Consider the following 22,864-nt stretch of genomic DNA (forward strand, 5'->3'; position numbering starts at 1 on the left):
CTTTTCCTTCCTGCGCCGCACTTCCTCCCCCCACGGGTCAGCTGCCTCGCAGAACGGGCCTCTGGAGGCTTGGGGACGGCATCGTGCGAACCTGGGCAGCCCTGTGAGCGAAATCTAAGACCCCGCTGTGCCACGAGGGAAGTCCCCCCGGAGCCCATGACCACCACAACTCCGCTCAGACACCTCTGCAAGCGGGGCATGTGTCCCTCGCCACCCGAGGGCAGAGAGTTTCCCACCAGAACACGTCCCCGAGGGCTGACGCATCAGGCCTCCTGCCTTGCACTCACAGGGACACAGGAGGAGGGTTACGAGGCAGCTGCACAGGACACACTCCCATCTGGGGGAGAACCAGGCTCCCCTGAGTAGTAGCAGCACCTAAGACCGGCGGCAGATTTTAACCGCTGCACCTCACACAGGCCTCTCGGGCGAAACTCAACGACGCCTGTAGTTCTCTCTACATTCCGTACGCGGACAGAGATTTATGCACAAGAATATTTCTGAAAGCATGATTTATAATACAGAAAAAGCAGAAATCCTAAGGGTTCACCACTGAGGGAACAGTTATGATGCACTTATGATGTTCACAGCTGTTACTTCACTACCCGAAGAATGAGAAGGCTCTGAAGGTCCCCCCTCCCCTTCCAGTTCCTCGCTTAATGGTCTGCGTTCGTTGGGACAGTTGTCTTTCTGAGACTCAAGTGGAAAGCACGGGTTGACCATGAGAGAGAGAACGGCTTACCTCTGGCATGATTTCAATCTTTTCGTAGCGACGCTTGAAAGGCAAGGCGAGGACCTCGGCCCGCCGGTATGACATGGCAGGCGGCTGGCAGTCGATCATCAGGTCCATCCGATGGGACTGCGCGGGGGGCGGCTGTGTGTACTGCTCGGGGCAGACCACGTGGAGCGGCTGAGAACCGAAGGGACAGGGGCAGGGTGAGGGAGGAGGTCCGTGCACGGCGCCCACGCTCAGCCTCACCACTTTCGGGCCATCTGACCTCTCCTCCTCTCAAACCCAGTGGCGGGCAGCAGGACAGGTGAGCGCAGTGCGGGGAAAGGAGAATAAAAATTTCAGGGCAAAGCCCTCAACTGCCAGCCATGTAGAGTAGCGGAGGGATGCACTGCCTCTATTTGAATTTTTTATTTTTTCACTATTTTTAAGGCACATTGATGGTGACTTCCATGAGTCTACTCTCAACTGGTCCCTAAGCCCGTGGAGGGCACAGTCTTCTTGTCACATCTACCATCACTGACTGGTGAGGACAGCTGGTGGCCAGTAGGCAAGAACTGCTGACTTGCCTGCTAGTCTGGTGTTCTGGGGCTGGGCTTTTTTCTGGTATCGGCAGGTCTGCTGGTTTTTGACTGTGGGCACCTCTCAGGTCAGATACTTAATTGTGTAGGACAGACTGAATCAGAGTATTTTTTTTTTTTTTTAAACAAAATGTCTCTGTTATTTTCAGAGACAAAAACAGTAAACCAACACTTACTTGGGACAAATACCATGCAACTGAAAATGGATCCCGGTGGCCCACTGAGTCATTGTATTGCTACTGCTTTTACTTAAGAGTCTGGAGCTCGCCTCAAGTTCCTGGAAGGAGGCCTTCCAGCAGTCCAACCAGACGCATTCAAAATAGCACCTGTTCTGTTGGGCTCTTACTTGTCCTCCTCCTGACCTGTGTGGTATGTTTTAACTCCTCTCAGGTCCCAGCCTGACCTCCAAGTGGCTTTCCCCCTCCTATGGGGGATACCAAGTGGGCTCCCATCCCCACTGTCCCTGTCCTGCCAGGGGCTCCAGAGCACAGCACTGCTGTAGGGACGGCGGGGGGGTGTTACCTAGTGAGGAAAACAACAGGCTCTGAACTGTCTCCGCCCACATGCTGATGCGCACACGGTGGGGTATCGAATCACCAAACCGGCCCAAACTTACCCACTGCTCTATAATCATGTCTAGAGAAAGCCCATATTCTTTCCTGGAGGGCCAGCCAGCGAGCGATCACCATTAGGCATGATCTCTGCAGCCCTGAGGCCCTTCGGCTTTCCATTCCTTGCTATCCTTCCTCAGAGTTCTGTGTTGGTGCCTCCCATCCTGAGCTCAAAGATTCTGGGTGGAGGAGAGCAAACCTCTGACCTGGGCTGAGCAAAGTGAAGGGAGCTAACCATCCCGTGCTGAATTACTAGATGAAGCAAAAGGAGACGTGCCAGGGCGCCCTGGTGCTCAGCTGAGCTCCCGAAGCAACGGGGAATGAGAACTCTTCCTCTGGCCTCGCTCCCTGGCCAATGCCAAGCAGCCTCCCCAAGTGCGCGAGCAGATGTGCTGCCGAGCGGTTGCTCGCCCAGTGCGGTGCTCTCTATTCCCTGCTCTTCCTCTCTGTTCTTCTGCTCTGCAGACGGCCTTCCTTTTACTGACCCCTTTATCCAACTACTTTTGCCCGTTCTCTATGGCAGAAAGTGCAAAAGGAAAAAACAAAAGCAGCAAAAACCAAACCAAACCAAACCAAACCTCTCATGAAAAGCAAAGTAACCCTGTGTGCGGTACCCCTCTACATGTGCAACAGGGCCCAGTCCAGGTTTCAGCTAAACTGTCTTTTGGCTTGATGAGTAGGTTTCTAGAACGACTTTTCTGGTAGGAGAGGGGGCAATTTGCTTTTAACTGGACACAGATGGTTCTTATCAAAAATAATAGACTGTTTATGCTTTCTTTTCCTTCCACTTTTGATTTCTTTAGAACGGAAACTGCTCTCCGGGTGTAAAGCTCATTACTGTGAAGGGTAACAAAGCAGTGCGTGTGCCAGCACGCAGCAGACGCTTGAGATGTGAGCCGGAGAGGAAAAGCAGCCAGGCAGCCGGCCCTCAGCCTGCAGAGGCGCGAACCCCCCAGCGGGGACAGGATGCGCAGAGACACTGGCACTTCCCTTCCTTACCTGTACTTCCTTAAGCAGCTTGGACACTTGGATGAAATTCAGCCGTGTATCAATGGGGCAGTAAATGCACTTCATGGCCAAGGGCTGGTAGGGAGCCAGTGCTTCCAGGTAGGAGAAATCGGGTTCTAATGAGCACAAAAAACAAAATTTGAAATGCATGCAACAGAGTTGCTGCCAAGTGAGGAGGCGGCCGGTGTGGTCAAGGCCAAGCAGATGGCCGCACGGTCGGGAGGGTGAGGTGGTGTAAGTGCCAGAGGCTGGTGGGAGGCCCACTCCTTATCACTGGGGAGGAAGTATTTACACATAAGGACAAGGAGAGGCCAGAATGAATAGTGCAGGGTGGATGTGGAATTGGAGGTATGGGTGTGAGCTCATGGCTTTCAACATACAGAGACAGAGGAGATAAACAACGGGTAAATAAGTAAATGGGGGAGAAGGGAAAGCTCTTCTTTACGACAGAATGCCAAGTAAATGTAAAAGAAACAATGAAAGTAAAGAAGAAAAATCACCATTTGGCAACCATCGCAGTAGTAATTTTTTCTGATCAGGATCATCAATAGATGCTAAAAAAAAATAGATAAAAATTTGGGGAAGACCAGGATATGTGGTCTCAAAGTGTCCCCCCCACCCTAGCCCCCCAAGATAATGCTTACATATAATAAGACTGACCTCACAGTGGGGAAATCTGGTGCAGGACACTCAAATTGAGTGCTCAGAGTCAACATGCAGGTATGAGACAAACCACACACCACCTACTCGACAGGATGGCCCAAGAGGAAGAGAAAAAGACCACAGCCCCACGTCACCAGATGCTCTGCTGAGGCTGCTGTGCTCCTATAAGCAAAGCCAGGTGGGACTGGGAACCCCGCCTGCCATAATGGCCTGTCTGTTCCCTCCAGAACCACTCACCGCAGCCTGCTGGCAGGGACAGTTTACCCGCTCGAGGAGGCTGCCCACCCTGAGCCAGAAGAACTGGCACATTTCTGGTGTGAAAAATTATGCTTAGATTCCCAACAGCCTGTGCCCCCACGAGGACATCAGGCTTACACTCACCTGTCTCACTAACTTAACCAGTGCATTTGGGAAAACTGATGGAACTTCCAGATCTTTAAATTACTCCCCCTCCAGCGGCTCCTGTTTCCCTGAGAATACCCCCAAATGAGGCAAGCATTTGGGAGAGATGACAGACTCCCTTTCGACATGGACGATGTGAGCTTCCACTGTGCCATGGCTGTAATATGATCCAGCAGTGGTCCAAGACTCCTCTCTGACACTACCAGACCTCACAAGTGACCTAACTGTCCTTCTGAAAGCCCGTCAAAACTGGATGAGATTTAAATTCATTACCCAGGGTTGTTATGGACCATCACACAGCCCTTGATTTTTTCCTAGCTGGCTGAAGGAAAATTCATACCAGAGCCAATCCTCTGACTGTGCCTATGTAAACACTGTACCCACTGTCCTTTCAGAGTCAACAACTCCTCAAAAAGAACAGGAGAGACCCCCCCACCCCCAAGTTCTACCACAGACAATGTTCTCCAGATCGCCTGCTGCTTAGCAAAACTTGGTAATGGTGAGGTTCTGGGTACCGTGAGTCAATGTCTTGTGGCCTAACTTCCTCTTGGCCAAAGGGGGCCTGGGAAAGAGAGAAGCAACCCCTGACAGCTGCTTTTCTGAGCTCTCCTGACACTTTCTACTAGGTCTTGCGGTCAGCCAGAGCCGGCCTGTCACTCATGGCTAGGCCATGGTGTTCTGTTGGACACAAACAATTTCGCAGAACACTAACACCAGACATGGCCGCTTGGTGACCACAATGGATCAAGACAAAAACAAGAACCCTTCTGTAATCATGCCTGAACACAAAACCACAACACTGTTCAAACCACAAAATGAATAAACATTACCCTATCCTGGCTCCATTCTTCTTGCTTCCTAGATAAGAATTATTAAGATATGCAATCACATAACCACTCCTGTTTCCTGACAGCAGCCAATCCTGAGCAATGTCCCACAGCTGTCAACCCACCTCAAAATCAACGAACACAAGCCCAAATCCGTAAGTTCTTTTCAACAAGCTCTGAGATGCCTCCCGCTTCCCCATGGTATGCGTCCTTCCCAGTTGCAATGAGTCATTAAGCCAACTTTGACTAGTGATGTGGTGGTGGCCTCTGGCACTCCTCACCAACAGGCTGAGCACATGGAAGGGCCCCAGTGTCCCCGATCCTGAAGCACTGGGGGTGGAGCAGACTCTCTTCCATCATTCAGGTCTTAAAAAGCAATGAGAAAGAAATCAACTGATAACTCTCTCAATAGCTTTTATGTGCCAGGCACTGTATAAAGTGTCTTCTTACAACATTTCACTAAATGCACAGAGCCGCTCAATGAAGGAGCCAGCAATAACCCCGTCTGACAAGGAAGAAAGTGAGGCTCAGAGACATGGGGTAACTTGGCTTAGGTTACAGTCCATTGGACCAGATTCGGATCAAGGTTTTTCATTTCACTGCCCATAAGATTTCCAAATCCCAAGGCTGACTGGAGACCTAAAACTGATAAAATAATATAGTCATTAAATAAAACCCCTGCTTGACCTCATGAAAGGATCTGTTCTACCGTGAGGGGTTTGTCTCCAGAAGGAAAACTGTAAGCTAGAGGAAACTATAACCAAAGGAGAAAGACCCAATTCAGGAAATAATTTGTAAAGGGTAAAACAAGAGTGGTTACTAGAATTACTGCCATTCTTGAAACAGCATACAAAATCCTCTCAAAAACATTTCAGTAAAAATCTGCCTCAGGGAAAAATCTCTGAAAACCACCATGAAAGCTTTATCCAGTACAAGTTTCCTAATAGTCCATCTTGCTCTATTCTTACTCTTTCCCTTGTGGTTTCTTCACCCTTTGGTATTTATGACAGATGAGTGTTCATATTTCTGTCTTACTGTAAAATTCGTCCCTTGGTCTCCATTTGGTCCGTGTGTTGAGTGATGATGGTCCCAGTGGAAAGGGCAAGGTTTTGTTTGTTTGTTTACCTGTAAATATGACAGTGTTGAGACTAGATTTCCCCCAGAGCTCCATGAAGTGGACCACGTCCCCAAACCGGAGGGAGGGGTGCCCAGTGAACACCACACATGGCTGGCGGAAATCACTGCTGAAGTCTCCGTGGAGGCTGGGGTAGTGCTTCAGCTTGTTGGTCTGAATGAGCTACGAGATGTAGAGAAGCACAGAAGAGACGTTAGCCTGTGGAGGCAGAGGGAAGCGCCACACGGGAGGGGAGAGGGAGCAGAAGGAAATTAAAAATACAGACGAATCAGATTAATATTTGCTGAAAACTGAGATTTTTCTACCTACAAGGTGACTTTTGGAACAGATGGGACCTTCTGGTACAAATTAACCTACTCAGTGATTACTTTTGTTCAGGCTGTTAAGGCCTGATGCAGTCTAAGTCTTCCTTTAGAGCTTCCTGACACCCGAGCCCTGGCCCCAGAAGTCCCCAGTATGAGCTATTATTGGAAGTACAAGTAACGTTCCCAAAACATGTGAATCACTATGTTCTGTCGACAGGAAACACCTCACACAAGAAAAATTATTTACCCACATAGGACCACCTCTTGAGAAGTTACAGCTGTAAGTTACTGCAGCAACTTAATGAAGACAAAGGCCAAATTGGGTTTCAGAAATTTAGGAGATGTGACGTGCCCATGATGCAGAGAGCTGTGGTAAGGAGTGGGCCAATGCGCAGCCTCAAACTTGTCTCAAAAGTGTATGTTTTGAACCAAAAAGATCTCACCTGGCACCACTCTCCCAAAGTCAGGCCCAACCCAAGGCAACACCAGAGACAGTTACAGCCGCAGTTGGCATCCTGTGACACGGCTCAGAAGCTCTTCCTGCTGCCCTGTCCCCACCCCAACTCTAGCATCAAAAGGTCAGATGACAAACACCCAGACTTCAGAGACCCTAAATACCAGCTAGGTCAAAGGGAGTACTGCCCTGATATATTGCATGATGGATAAAGAAATGGTCTGGGACACAACTTAATCCTGAAGCAAGCCATGATGTGTAAGAGGGGAGCCCAGTCAACAACCCCAACTCCAACTGAAGTCACCCCAATAGTGAGATGTGGCCACAATGGGACAACTCCCAAACGGAAGCCAATCTCTCTTCATTTCAAAGATTTACCTTTAATTCGGAGAGACTGCTTTTACTAGTAACACTGTAGCACTATCCCGGAGATCCTAGTCAGGTGTCCAAAGTTGGACAGGATATGCAGAGTGAAGATGGAGCAAACGCTGAACTCCCACCTTCCTTCCAAGTTATATAGAAGTAAACTAACGTTCTTTTTATAACCAATCTAGCCAAAATCATTCCTTGTCCCAGTTAAATAAGGGTGAGCGAGTATAAAGACTAAGCCTACTGTATCCATTGCTGTCAAGGAGATGAATGGGATTCTAAGAATAGCAATGGGTCTTTGCACATAACTTAAATCACTTTTTAGTCATTACCTACAGTTCCTGAAGTTCTTTCTTCTGATCAATGCACAGAAACAAAGATAAATTCATCTCTCCCTCTCTCTCTCTTTTTTTTGCCAATTGGATCTACCTTTCCAGCTGACTTACTACATTTGACCACCCAGAATTACCTCTGCGCTTCTTTAAGGTCCAAACCATATAGGCAATGAAACTGTAGGGTAGGAATTTTGTAATTTTTTTTTTTTTTTTTATCAGTAATGAGGGTAGAAACGTATTTTCTCATGGGCATTGGTCCCAGTACCCAGAGTCAACTCCATCAAGCCCTAATGTTGGCAACTGCGTTTCAGGAACCCTGTTCACACCACTACGGTCTTTTCATTTTCATAACTGTAAATGGGACAAAGGTCATCTGTGACATATGTGGGTAAGAAAGAACATATAGCAACACTCTTAAGAAACAAAGAAAGGCTAGTTGTTGATAGGAGGGGAAAAAAACAGACTTTCAGTGGTAAAGTCCACCATAAAATATTTTTTGCCACACTTAATTTTCTGACATTACTGCATTTCTAGCCCAAATTTCACTGTGGTAATGGCAGAGCTTGTAAATACCTTGGCTACTATAACAGAGTGTGCGGACTGGAAAGTGACTTTCTCAGAACTTTCCATGTGAAATTCTGGTTTGTTAAAGTCCTCTGGAGTAGAAGTGAGAATAACACGAGTTGTCAAGTCTAAAATAGTTAGCAGGATGTTTGTTGCGATTTTCTCAGAAATTCCCCTTTGTCCCTTTCCAGTTACTATTGCCCCATGCCCACCTCCAGGGTAACCACTGTGCTGGCTTCTGGTACCATGGAGGAGTTTTGTGTGTTTTTGAACTTGTATATAAAGAAAATCACACTGTGTCTACTGTCTTATATCTGGCTTATTTCAGTCACATCGTGTTTGTGAAATTTGTTTACATGACTGTGTGTAACTGGAGTTTGTTCATTCTTACTGGTGTAAGATATTCCACTGTGTGAATATACCAAGAAATCCACAAGGCTGTTGAGGGCATCTAGGTCTATTTCGGAATTACTACTAAGAGTGCTCTGAAGATTTCTGTGTGTCTTTTGGTGGCACACATGTGTATTTGTTTGGTAGATACTTCAGGGACAAAACTGCTGAGGCAGAGAGTACATTATGTTCAGCTTTGGCAGATACTGCCAGTTCCCTAAAATGGTTATACCAATTTAAACAACCTTTTTAAAATATAACAAAAAATTGGGAGTAACTCTTATGTCAGATAGTAAGAGAATGGTTAAGTGTATTACAAAATGTCCATACGGTATGCTCGGAATACCAGGCAGCAATAATAATGACATGAGGCACAAAGAAAAATGTCCATGCTACACTGTTTGGCGAAAAACATAATGAAAACAAAACTGGGTACAAAGCTATGTAAAAACACCCATCTGTTCTGTGAGAAAGGTATAATTTTTCTATTTTTAAAAAACTGAGATATAACTGACATATAATGTTGTAGTAGTTTCAGCTGTACAGTATTTTATCTATTATGAAAAAATCACCACAGTTAGCCTAGTTAACTTCCGTCACCACAGTTACAAACTTTTTTCTTGTGGCGAGAACTTTTAAAATCTGCTCTCTTAGTAGCTTTTAAACATGCGACACAGTACTGCTTACTATAGTCACCATGCTGTACGTTACATCCTATGACTTCTTTATTTTACAAGTGGAAGTTTATTCCTTCTGACCCTTTACTTTCTAAAAACTTAAATGTTATTATTTTCATCATTAAGGCTTCACGTCTATGATCAACATAATTAACTGGAAAGAAGACTGACAAATAAATCTGTCGTTATGCAAAAAAGTTAGTAGATGTTAGATGAAATTCCTCACCTGGGCGACAGAACAGAGGTAGGTTATGAACTGCAGACCCATACTGGTACTATAATGTGTTAATGAGAAGAGAAAGGAGTGAATCTTGAGTTAGAGTACTTCCCTGTTGTCTTACATGGGAAACAAACGGCTATATGAGTTTATGACAGGATTTTTAAATTTTTATTTTGAAAGAGAGAGATAGATGTAAAGAGAGGAGGGGGGGAGGGAGAGAGAGAATCTTAAGCAGGCTCCACGCCCAGGAAGGAACCTGAAGAGGGGTCTCATGACCCTGAGATCATGACCTGAGCCGAAATTAAGAGTCGGACACTTAACTCACTGAGCCACCCAGGCGCCCCAAGATTTTTGATATCTAATGGGCTCCTATCTCCATCTTGCTCTGACCCAATAATGCCATTTTCTTACCTCTGCATGAGGAAAAGGTGGTTCTGGGAGATACACCTTAGTCTGTTTGTTGTGACAAAGCCTTTTGAAGAGGAAAAGCAGAGGAGTCGGTTAGGTAGGGCACACCGGGTCGTTTGCTGCCACCTAGCGGTAGCAGAGCAAAAATACTAAAGGTTATTTAAAATCTTCAGGCTAGCAAATCTCATTCATGAAAAGCCAGCGTCTACAGAGTATTCAGAACATAAACGTCTTGTGTGCATTTTTTAACTGTTAAAATTCCTCAATACGTTTTTGCCTTAAAAAACAAGCTTGTTATTTTGGAATAGTTTTTTAGATTTACACAGAAAAGTTGCAAAGACAGTCCAGACTTCCCTTGCGCCCTCTACCCAGCGTCCCCTTCATGTCAACATTTTACATAACCACGACCTGTTTATTGAACGAAGAAATTAATATTAGTGCATTACAACCAACTAAATTCCAGTTTTGTTTAGATTTTACCGTTTTTCCACTAATGTCCTTTTCCTGTTCCAGGATCCAATTCAAAGTATCCTATTGAATTAGCTGTGCTCGCTTTTGAGGAAAAAGTGACAGGTTTTTTTTCAGACACAGAACTTGCTGTTTTGCACACCTACTAAGCAGCACTGGTAACTCAAACTGGAGAGCAATGAATCTCAATCTGGAGACACTGTGAATGTTTTAGGTAGTCTATGCTCTTTCTTGGCCAGATCTGACATTTAAAATACAGAAGTGTCTGAATAAAGCAATTGTGGCAAAAGTTAACAACTGATAACTCAAGAGTCATGGGTGTTCTGTGGGTTTGGCATTTTTATTTAAAAGTCAGAAAAAAATATATGTAGTGATGTATGTTTGTTAGCGCCCATTTGTGATAATTCTATTAAAATAATATTAAAGTATTTCAACAGTTCTAACACATACTACTTTTGGGGGAGTAGTTCAGGACTTCAGGGTTTGGCTTTTATATTAACTTCATTAATACAACTTATTATTTAATTTTTCCTATATTTCAATTTCTTTAATCTTGATTAAAGAAAACATCACTTTATATCTTCTTTAGAGGAAGAGGTAAATATGGAAGGAAGATACTTTTGGAGGGTTACTTTATGTTATATATATAGTTTTAAAAAGGAAGATAAAACTCTTTAAACTCAGGAAAAGAGACAAATATAAGATCTTCATTTAAGGCTTCTTAGATTGTTGCAAAGATATTATGCTGCGGGGCGCCTGGGTGGCATAGCGGTTAAGCATCTGCCTTCGGCTCAGGGCGTGATCCCGGTGTTATGGGATCGAGCCCCACATCAGGCTCTTCTGCTATGAGCCTGCTTCTTCCTCTCCTACTCTCCCTGCTTGTGTTCCCTCTCTCGCTGGCTATCTCTATCTCTGTCGAATAAATAAATAAAATCTTAAAAAAAAAAGATATTATGCTGCATTAGTTAGCATCAATATAGAAAACGAAAGTATTTCTGTCAAAAAAACCCCCAAAACAAACCAAAAACAAAAACCTAAAAGCCTTGTGGTATCCTGGACTAGATCCTGGGACAAAAAACAGACATTAGTTGAAAAACTAGTACAATCTGAATAAAGACTGGAATTCAGCTAATAATAATATGCTACTGTTCATTTCTTAGTTTTGGCATGTGTATATGGCCGTGTAAGATGTTACCGTCAGAGAAAGTATAGTAGAAAGTATATTGGAGTTTTCTGCACTATCCTTGCAACCTTTCTGTAACCCCAAAATTAGTCCAAAGTAACAACTTTATTATTTAAAAAACAAAATCAAAGACAAAATCCAAAGTGCCAAGATGGGAAAAAATGTCTGCAGACATATAACAAAGAGTAGAGTTCAGATAAATTGGTAAGAGAAGTATAACACCTCAGTGTCCCCATGTAAAAAAGGGACAATTTACAGAAGCCAAAAATCTTTTTGGAAAGCAATTTAGCTCTGTATAACGAACATTAAAACATATTTATAGTCTTTGTTTCAGTAATTCCACATTTAGTAATTGACCTAAAGCAGAAGATGCAGTCATATATACATAAAAATGATATTAATTGAAGATTTATTACTAAAAGGAAAAATCTGAGCAAAGCCTATCTGTCCAACAATAAGACAACAGTTAAGTAAATTATATAATATACAAATGAGGTACAAATGATGTAATAATGCAGTCATGTAAAAACTATGTTCTCGAAAAAAAAATCCATCAAACTGCCAACAGTGATATTACTTCTGGAGAATGGGCTTATGGGTTCAGTTTTTTCCTGTTTTCTGTAACTTGTATTGTTTTCTATAGTAAATGTGTTTATACGTATATAAGAAATGAACAAATACAAAGACCCAGAAACACAAAAACGACCTATACTAATTCTCATGGTCCTGACTTCTCTCCCATCACATGTTCTGACAAGAACAGCATGCAGTGGGGGAGAGGTGGCTTTGGGGAGCACACCAGCCCCTGGGCCTCGAAGGCCTGGCCCTGGAGTGTTTTACTAAGGATCTGGATGAGAAACTTCAGTACATGCTAATTGTGCAAATGATACTTAAGGGGGAACCGCTAATTATTCAAGGTTAACTTCCTACATTGAGGGAGAAAAGACCCAATGCAAAGGATAAAATTCAATAGGTACCAATAAAAGTAACAGCCTTACGGACAAGACACAGGGGATGGAGAAGCATGTCTGAATTGAGATAAAGAAAAAAGGATCTTGACGACAACTAAAAGGGGAGGAAAAAATGCCCTTTAAAAAGGCAGAGGAGGGAGGCAGTATATGGAACAAATTATGACAGAATGACGTACAAATTCCTTTTTAATGAGAAACTTAGTAGAATACTGTGTCCATTAGGCTCCCACACAACTAAAATGGATTAAACATACCGGTGTGTGTGTGTCATACCCCCGTCTAAGGCACTGTGAGGCTGACTGTAAAAGTTAATATATTTCCTCCATCCCTCCCTTTTTATGGACAGGTGAGTGAGATTCAGACGTGCATCTAGATATTTCTAAAAGGGTTCACTGATTTCATCCTGTACAATCATTTATCCACCTTAGGACTGGATCAAACAATTTCCTACTGTAATAAAACTTAATTTTGTCAAAAATCATGCTATTAAAACAAATATAAATCTAGCTTTTCTTATCAGATTTGGTGGTACAAACTCCAGACAACATGAGCTTGGGCTTTGAGCTTCTAGAATGTCACTTCACTTTGTAACAGGCAGAGGGTAGCATGTGAGAAGATAAATGCAAAATATTTTTGTCACTGATTTTCAAAGTGCTGGCTAAGTTAAATCTTTGCCTTTCATTCTTCTCTCCTTAATTATTCTTCTAAACCCTAGCAACGTAACAGATTTGGTTTTCATTAATAAAATTTTCACATCACAGACATGGAAAGACAACAAAATAAAAGTTTCATAGTAATGTGAGGAAAAAAAACCTATTTCTGTTCTTTTCTAATTAAAAAAACTTTTTTACATTTTCATTCTTATTGCTTGAATGTACTGAATCATGGAGAAGAAGACAGACATACCACTCAGCAAAAATCTGGGAAAACTCAAGTGAACTGTTGGCCACAGGGGAGATGAAGTAGAAAGGGATGTTGGAGAGGCCGGCTGAGTCAATGTACTGATACAGACATTCCAGGAGGTCATAGATCACGCCAGAAGGGTAACAGGGCACCAACACATTTCCTCCATTCCGGACTGTCAGTGCTAGAAAAGTTGAAGCCAGAGAGAAAACAGTGGCATTAAAAAACAGTCTTATAAATGTAGAACGAAACTTTAAAAATAATATTTGGATTTCTTTCATTTTCCTACTTCTGTTCATACAATTCATTTCCCAAGGATAATGATTTGCTTCTTTTGAAGACTAGCACGGGGGTGGAAGAATCCAGAGGCTAACCATCAGCTGGGTTTTTACTGGATGTCTCAGTCCCTGGGAACAGGGTGTGCAGTAAAGGGTATGGGTTTTAAAGGTTACCAATGGCAGCTGAGCTTCAGGACAGACCCTCCAAGCTCCTTCTCTTTTTAGCTCCTGCTCAAAACTTTGCTGGATTTGTTTCTGTTCAGTCTCTGACCACTGCTGAATGAACTATAAGGAAATTGGCCAAGTTTTTCCATTTGACTCACTTTAGTGGCATTTTCTTTCATTAATGTGCTATCTGTAAAAAAATTCCTCCACACTTTAAATACTTAAAACAAGTTATCAAATGAGGAATTGCAACTTATGGGTATAATCGTATTAGAAGTTATAACAGGCTAAAAAAGAAAAAAAAATATCAAAGCCCTCCTAAGTTTGTTTTTTGTTTGGTTTCCAAAACAAACTGAAACACACAGCTTTTGGGTACAGATCTTGAAGCCTCTGATGTCTTGGATCTTCCTCTGTTCCCAAGTCTGACACATAGGCTCTCCCAGATGCTGGATCCCAAGCACTGGTTGACTTGCCATTACTAGAATGTGGTACTGTGGAGAGAGACAGTGGCCAGGGCTCCAGGGGCCTGGCTCTCCCCCCGCCTTTGTCACAAGCTACAGGATGTCGTGTAAGCCACTAATACCTGGCTGGGCCTATTTCCTGATTGGTTATGAGAGGATTGAACTAGATCAGTGGTCTTCAAGCTTTAGTATGTGTGAAAATTGCCAGGGAACATGCTGAAAATGCAGCTTTTCTGCTGTGTCTCTCCTCTCCCCAGAGAATCTAACTCACTAGGTCTGTGGCAGGGCCTCCAAACTGCATCTTTAATAAGTGGCCTCACTGATCTTGAGGCGAGTGGTTAGTGGACTCTGAGAAAGAGTAGATTAGCATAAGGTTCCTTTTAGATCTAAAGTTCTTTGAGTCTATGATTCTAGATTATAAACAAACGAACATACAAATCAAAGAAGCTATTTGAGACAAGTCCAATAATTTTTTCAAGGAAGAATAAACTGTGTTTGGCTTAATATCAGCAAAGAACAACAACAAAACTATGATTATTGGTATGGGAAAGTGAAATGTCAAAGGATACTGCCTTTCATTTAAATAGAAGGTGATGACCATTTCTTTCCCCCAGAGCAGAGGTGACAGCACTTACAGTTGCTAGGGGAAGTTCTGAGCTCATTAACCCCTCTTTGGTCACTGTCATGGACTGAAGGCCTGTGTCCCCCTAAATTCATATATTGAAGCCCTAACTCCCAATGTGATGGTACTCCCAATGTGACGGGGGGTGGGTGCTTTGGGAGGTAACCGGGTTTAGATGAGGCCACGAGGGTACAGCCTCCATGATGGATCAGTGCCCTTTTAAGAGCAGGAAGACACGAGAGTTGCTTCTCTCTGCCAAGTGAGGACACACCTGCGGGTGTCTGCAAGCCAGGAGGAGGGCCCTCACCAGAACCTGACCACGCTGGCAACCTGATCTCTGACTTCCCAGTCTCCAGAACCATGAGAAAGAAATGTTGTTCAAGTCACCCAGTCTATGATATATTGTTACAGCGGCCTAAGCTAAGACAGTAAGTAATCTATACTTTTCTATAAAGAAAGGTAGGATTTCTAGATTTTACTGATAATTGTATCCAAAGAAACATACATTTCTTCTAGGTAGCAAACACCCACAAGTCTCTTGCCCAAATTCAGTCTTCTCTCAAAGAAATAATAACGCCAACCAAATACTGGTGGAAAAAACGATCTGCTCAGTGTCTCGCTGCTGTGAATGCAAAGCATTAATGGTCTTTTCTGTGCTACTATTTGTACAGCAAAGATGTGATTCTTCCCTTTTTTGACAACTGCTACCTTGTATGCACCCCTGTCCACCCCCAAATCCCACCACAAAGCAAGAAAAATAAGAATTTTTAACATAAGTGGGAGAATGTTGAGTATTTGTTGCATATAGTACTAACACTTGAAATGACAACCAAACACAGCAACCATTCTGACATTCTTCAGATTTACGTTGCTTAAGAATTGCTTTTGTTGACAACAGCAAGCTTTGAAGGACGGGTAAGAAAGGTGGAGTAGACAGGGGGGAAAGCCTTGAACAGGGGCATCGGAGGGTGTGAATATGAGGAAGGAGCATGAACTGCTACAGAAGCAAGGTATCAAAAAGTAAACCTAGCACATCTCATCCCATCCACGGTGTGTGCCAGCCACGTACCCAGATTGCTGCAGAACTCTCCCACCATGCCATCTGGGTTCGCCGTGGGGATCTGGGTCAGGCCTGTCAGAATGAGAACGTCGCTGTTTTTGAGAGAAGCTTGGTCCATGGGCTGAAAAACCAGAGAGAACTCTGCTTAGTAATTCAAAAAGAAATGGTAAGTATAAGTAGTAAAGGAGAAGAGAATACAGTCATTGTTCTGCGATCAAATCATCGTCGTGTCCTCTTATCCTCTTACTCCCTCTCATTAGGTCTGTCAGTGAACAGCGGTTGCCCAGTGGGGTGAGGACAGACCAGTGGAGGCAGGGGGAACTCTACGGAACGATAAAAGAGTTCCATGCCTCGACTGGTGTGGTGATCACATAATGTGAAAATTAACAGAACTGTATGTTTAAGATCTTTGGGTTTCACTATACATAAATTTTACCTCAATAAAAAAAAAAAGAGTGGGGCGCCTGGACGGCTCAGTCAGTTAAGCGTCTCCCTGGGGCTCAGGACATGATCCCAGAGTCCCAGGATCGAGCCCCACATGGGGCTCCCTGCTCAGCAGGGAGTCTGCTTCTCCCTCTGCCCCCACCCTGCTCTTGTGCTCTCTCTCACTTTCTCTCAAATAAATAAAATGGTTAAAAAAAGAAAAAAAAGCGCTTCCTATCTCAAATTTCTAGAACGTTTTGCTCTTTTCAAAATGCTATTTCACACATATCATTGGTGGGTCTCCAACTTGGGTGTATATTAGAATCACCTGGAGGGTTTGCCGAAACATGGATTGCTGGGTGACAAACCCAGAGTTTCCGGTTCAGGTTTAAGGTGGGCCTAAAAATTTGCATTTCTAACAAGTTCCCAAGAGATGCTCCTGGTGCTGGTCTAGGGATCGTGCCTTGAGAACCACTGCACTGTATAATCTGATTCTCAAGACAACTCTGCAAAATGAAAACAAATGTAAAAACTTGAAATAAATACATGAAATAAGTTTACATTATGAAAATGCAAGCTGGGACTCAGAGAGCCAAGGCAATTTTCTCCGTGGCGGAGAAGCCAGGAAGAATGCTGAATTAGGAACCAGAAATATAAAGCCTCCCTCCCATTCCCTTACTAGTCATGGGACCTCAGCTAAGGCTCTGAGCTGGGTTTCTTATAACACGGGCATGTTTGTTGACCCATCTTCCTTCACTGATTTCTGAGAGTCTCATGAACTAATATACACAATCTTCTTGTAAACTATGAAGTCCCACGGTGCACGGCGTGATCCTTAGGATGTTGTATTTTTATTTTTACCTGGCACAATCTGAATTAAGTTTTGATTGTTTTCAGAGCACTGAAAAAAAACACTACCTTTTCCAAAGAAATCAGGATTCAAACTGAAAACAAAAATGAAGGCCCAAAGATTGAGATGCTGGAGCTATTTTGTAATACATCTTCTCCTCATTGTCACTTCACATACTCACCGGAACGTAAGAAGAAAAAAGCCAGAAACTGAGTTTAGTAAGAAGCCTCATCCCTCCTTTCTCTGTTCCACCCAGATTTTCCCATAAAGAAAATTCCAAACGGTAGCACAGCAAAGACCCACCACCTGCAACGTTATCTCAATGTATGTGCCTTTTGATGTATACTCCTTTAGCATTTTATATAAACATGGATATAAGGGCTTCGTTATTTTTAAATAACATGACTGCATATATAAGCTGCTTTATAACCTGAGAAACGTTTCTTTAGCATGGAGGCAGAAAAGTATGGTCGTGACAGCTACACTGAAAAGATTCTAATTCCTACTTGCACAGATGCATTATACTAATGCATACAAGAGCTCTTCCTCTGCTTGGGCAGAACCGATCTATTTGTACTTCTCTAAAAAATACATATGCATTCATTGTTTCCAGAGAAGGAAGAAGTACAGGACGGTGGTTTATAGTAGCAGATGTGCAATGAGCCTGCAAATGTTCACTGTGTGCACATGTCAAATAGAAGGAACCAGAATGGTGACATAAGGGAACAAACTTTGTTAGACAGCATATTTAGCTTAAAATGACAATAATTTTGTAAGAACCTTATTAGAACAAGCCAAAAATAATTCACAGGGCTGAGGGGGAATTCAGAGGGTCAGGAGCCCCCTAAATAGTATACACAATTCTGTGTGTGCCGATGTGCACTTTCCCATAGACTTGATTGGGTTGTCCTATGGTGCTGTGACCCCTAAAAGGTTAAGAACTAACGACTGAAATGAAAACATACAATGGAGAGCAAATGTGGCCCTGAAAACAACATTACCTCTGAACCTCAGCCATCAATGCTGACTTCCTTTGAAAAATAAATGCCCATGGTAAAAAACAAAAGCAGTGCTACAGCGTGAATACCGTGGAGTTGGAAGTTATGAGAAATCCTTCACGATCAGGTCAGACTAGATGCTTGTTATTTTAGCCCTATTACTTGGGAGATACTTGTTGTTGATTCCCAAAGCTACTGTAAAGACTCAGCTTTAAAAGCCTTTTAGTGACACTCTCAGGACGAAGCTGATGCCGCCAACATCTCCATTTCACCACCAAAGGGCAAATGTATATATTATTGGTGTCAATGGCAACTCACTGAGTGCTTCGAGTGGGAACATTTTGTTCAAACATACACAACAGAAAAGTCCATTGAGTCCAAGAATCAAATAAAAATACCTTACAAAGTTGACAGTCACAATCAAGCTTGTGGAATAAAATTGTGAAAAACCCTAGGCCAGGGGCGCCTGGGTGGCACAACGGTTGAGCGTCTGCCTTCAGCTCAGGGCTTGGTCCTGTTGTTACGGGATCGAGCCCCACATCAGGCTCTTCCGCTATGAGGCTGCTTCTTCCTCTCCCACTCCCCCTGCTTGTGTTCCCTCTCTCACTGGCTGTCTCTATCTCTGTCAAATAAATAAATAAAATCTTTAAAAAAAAAAAAAACACCCTAGGCCAAGGAAGCTGTGGTCACTGTGTTGGTACTCTGCTGGTGAATTTACATTGGACACTTTGCACAGAGTATGAGAAAAAGGAGACTCAGTCTCTAGGTCCTAGAAAGAAGCCTATAATCTAGTTGAAGAGAAAACACATATGTATCATCAAAAAAGAGGACTTTCAGAGCGCCTGGGTGGTGCAGCTGGTTGAGGGTCTGACTCTTGGCTTTGGCTCAGATCCAACCTCAGGGTCATGGGATCGAACCCTGTGTCAAGCTCCACGCTCAGCACGGAGCCTGCCTATGTTTCTCTCTCCTCTCCTCCCTCTGCCTCCACCCCCCACCCCTGGCCCAGGTTCTCTCTCTGTCTCTTCAGTGAATAAATCTTTAAAAAAAAAAAAGGATTATTCAAAAAGCTATACAAAATATAATGCGAATTTCAGGAGTGTTCAGTGGGTCCATAAAGGCCAAGAGGAATGCAGAGTAGAGGGCCCCACCTAGCCAGGTGGGGCCACTTACACACGGATTTCTGGCAGGTGAAGTTTTGCTTCTAGTTTTCTTTCTTTCTTTGGCTAAGGAACTTAAGACTGAATTTAAGATGGCCTTTGGAATGGTTGCATGACACCCCTTCTTTCCCCACAGCAAGATGTCTCTTCTATATATGCCCCTGTGACCTCTAAGACTTTCTATACCAGCACTAACCACACTGCATCGTAACCGCTTATTTACTTGTCTGTGTCCCCCATAGGATTATGGAGCTCCCTGAGTGCAAGGATTTGGGATCCCTAATTCCTAGCAAAATGCCTGGCACACAGCAAATAGTAGACAAACATTTGCTGAATAGATGAATGCACAAAAAGAACGTGGTCTAGTAGGAAATGTGAGAGCATTCCATACTGGGAAATAGTTCACTAGAGTCAGCAAGGTGAGAATCAGGAGGTCGACTTTGGCAGGAGGGCTGGAGAGGCGTGTGGGCAGAAGGCAGAGAAAAGCAATCTGTAGATGTTATATGAATTTCTTTGGCTGGAATGGAAAGTTTACTTTGGGGCTGAGAAAAGAGATTAGTAAAAATGAGGGCAAGTGTAACTAGTAAAGAACCAAAAAGGTCAGAATCATGAAGACAGACAGAGTGGGCAGTAAGGAATCGACAGTTTGAAGCAGGAGCGTGACATTTTGGCAACAATAATTATAGGTGACAGCTGAGGAGGGGGAGAGACCAAAAAGAGGGACAACACTCAGAAGCCCCTGCAGCAGCCTGGACATAAAGGGGAACAAACTGTAACTTTATGGCACTTGGGGAGACGGGAGAGGCAGATCTACACAACATCGCAGAAAACCGTTGACAGACAGGTGGGAATGGACTGGATAGACCGCGCAACGGACAAAGCGAGGCCTTATGACTCCAAATTCTCAAGTCAGGAATGCAAACAAAGGGAAATTTGGATGCAATGATTTAAAAGAATAAGGAGGCAATAAATTAAGTCCACTGTTGCAAGTGTTTAAGGGATAACAAAATGGATTTATTATAAGAATAAACGATAAAACAGAGGTGCATGATAGGTATGGAGATTTGCTAAGTACCTTTATCAAAGTTTTTAACAAAAATGTCAGTTTGTTTAGAGCTGAGGAAAGTAGCGTGTGCCTAGGACCAAGGTTGTGGGACCCCATAAAGTAAATGGGGAGAAAAACAAGTAAATAAGTACATAATGCAGCACTGAGCTTCCCTGCCTGTAAAAATGAGCTGTGTGGGAAAGACAGCTTTCTGGTGCTTGCACCCTATAATATGACAAAAGATCAAGGAGAGTAAGAAAACAGCAAGATTGCCCCAGCAGCCTAGAATTTTAACAAGAGAATGATGAACGGTGTCAAATACAGCTGCGAGATGCTGGGGAAAACAGAAAAGAGTAAATTTGGCTGGAGGCTGATTGCTGTTGGGCTAGAGACATGAAACCAAATCTATGAGGTAAAAGAGAGAGAAAGCCAGGTGCACAAGCCTGAGCTGAGCAAGGCGAACAGGAGAAATCTCATCATGGTAGCCTGGTAGTGAGGCAATGAGACAGTCTGCCGAAAGCCTTTTTCCATATTAAAACTCTTCAAGTTTACTTAAAGCCAGAAAAGAAGGAATGAGTGAATGACCCAAAGACCTACACTTCTTTGATGAGAGAAAGGAAGACATAAATTTGAGATCATGAAGCACATCGATTCCAGCTTAGCTTTCTAAGACCAATTCAAAGCCTGCTCTTCCGTGAGGTCTCCCTAATCTCCCCAGGACTGGGGGGGGGGCGGGGGGAATTCCATAGGACTTTAGCGGGTTTCTAATCTGACAGGATTAACCACCTGCAGAAAAATGCTGTAGGTCCCCATCTTACTCCCCTATTATAACTTCTGTAAATGTAAAACCTACCCATCCTTGTTCCCCTTCCAGCCTAGCATACTCCACTGCCCAAAGTAAGGGTTTAACAAATGCCATGGACTAAGTAATGGAACAAGTGGCTGAACAGATAAATCAATGCATCTAAACAGCATGTTATTTTTGAGAGAAGGAAACAGAGTTGACCGTTAGACAACATGGGGTGGGGGAACCCGCATATAATTCCTGACTCTCCAAAAATGTAACTACTAATAGATTCCTGTTGATGGGAAGGCTTTCTGATAATGTAGTCGATTGATACATATTTCGCATATGTATTATACACTATATTCTTACACTAAAGCAAGCTAGAGAAAAGAAAACATTATTAAGAAAATCATTGAGGATGAGAAAATACACTTACTGTAAAAATCCATATATGAGTGGACTTGTGCAGTTCAGGTTAACCTTTTACAGGATGGCACTGTGTTGCCAGTGAGGACAAGAGCTTTATTTCCTCAGAACCAATCCAAGGAGGTGCCGCTGAGACTTTTGGGACTACCTGTGGCTGTGTCCACGGGGAGAAAAAAAGCTTCTTGTCTGTGGCCTTGACAACTGAAGAAGGAGCTGGATGCTGTGTGGCCTGTCCAAAGGTCTTTCTTTTCTTTTCGATTTTAAAAATTTTTTGAGAGAGAGAAAGAGCACGTGCGAGCAGGAGCTGGTGGGGTGGGGGGGGCAGAAGGAGAGGGAGAGAAAGAATTTCAAGCAGGCTCCAAGCTCAGTGTGGAGCTTGATGCAGGGATCGATCTCACGATCCTGAAATCATGAGGCGAAGTCAAGAGATGGATGCTTAACCCACTGAGCCGCTCAGGCGCCCCCTGATGTTTTTCTTAAATACTACTTTGAGGATGTGGCCATGTCCTTTACCTAGGAAGAGTGGGCCTTTCTGGACATATCTCAGGGAAAGCTGTGCAGAGGAATGATGCTGGAGAATATCAGTCACCTGGTCTCCATAGATGAACTGAGGCCCAGAGAAGTAAAGTGAAAATATGCTGCCCCTTCTTGAGTGGAAGGGTCAATACTGCGCCCAGAACTGGGTCTGGTGCCTCACAGAAGAAAAGAGCGGAGAATGAAGCCCAGGTGTGCCATGGGAGCCAAGTGACCAGGGGTGCAAGGGAAGCTTCAACCAGCTGTGTTAAAGACAGAGTTTTGTGGATGCAGGAAAATGTCTTTGTATTGACACTCCATACCCAGCTCTGCCTTGTGCGTAAGGCTGACCATGTGGCTTAATTCCCCAGTTCCATACCAGAGAAAGACAAACACTCCCAGAAACTTCCCAAGGACAAAACCTGATTGTGAGAGCCTTGTAAGACCAGGCCTGGAGGGAGAAGCAGTGGCCTAAAGATATCTTCCAGAGATCTCTAGAAGGAAATTAATTTTACATCAGAAGACTAAGGAATGGCTGAAAATGCTGTACATGTACATCCACATGACGATCTGGAACGAGTGACATATTTATTACAATAAAATAAAATACATTTAAAAAAAACAAATCCAAAACCAAAACTGTAGAGCGTCCGGATCAAAGCACTATATAAATAACAACAAACCATTTGGAGAATTCAGAGGAAAGAGAAAAACATAAAAAACAAAACAGGGCAAAATAAGCAAGCCTACCCAAGAAACTGCCCTAGCTCTAAAGACCTGATTCAAGGAGTCTAAATTTAAGATAATTTCTTTAGCTTAAGAGAAGAATATACAGTTATTACTGCCAAAGTCTTTAAGACCTCAGGAAAACAAAGCAA

General features: G+C 43.5%; 1 protein-coding gene and 1 long non-coding RNA gene across 3 annotated transcripts in view; one reads left to right on the top strand and one right to left on the bottom strand.

Annotated features, from left to right (window-relative positions):
- INTS9 (integrator complex subunit 9) overlaps positions 1–22,864 on the bottom strand; it is a 107,591-nt gene that overhangs the window by 5,089 nt on the left and 79,638 nt on the right. For both annotated transcript variants that reach the window (XM_002918872.4, XM_019799296.2), the window contains 6 exons: positions 15,797–15,908; positions 13,205–13,385; positions 9,680–9,740; positions 5,945–6,116; positions 2,919–3,043; positions 740–907 (listed from right to left, as the gene is read on the bottom strand). In XM_002918872.4, the coding sequence (XP_002918918.1) occupies positions 740–907; positions 2,919–3,043; positions 5,945–6,116; positions 9,680–9,740; positions 13,205–13,385; positions 15,797–15,908 (819 nt within the window). The remainder of the gene's footprint in view (positions 1–739; positions 908–2,918; positions 3,044–5,944; positions 6,117–9,679; positions 9,741–13,204; positions 13,386–15,796; positions 15,909–22,864) is intronic.
- On the top strand, positions 904–3,035 carry LOC109489567. Its single transcript, XR_002142597.2, has 3 exons — positions 904–1,034; positions 1,160–1,253; positions 2,723–3,035. It is a non-coding gene; the product is annotated as an uncharacterized LOC109489567 (long non-coding RNA).

The sequence above is a fragment of the Ailuropoda melanoleuca genome, chromosome 5 (assembly GCF_002007445.2).
Source record: "Ailuropoda melanoleuca isolate Jingjing chromosome 5, ASM200744v2, whole genome shotgun sequence".
In the NCBI taxonomy this organism is placed as follows: Eukaryota; Metazoa; Chordata; class Mammalia; order Carnivora; family Ursidae; genus Ailuropoda; species Ailuropoda melanoleuca.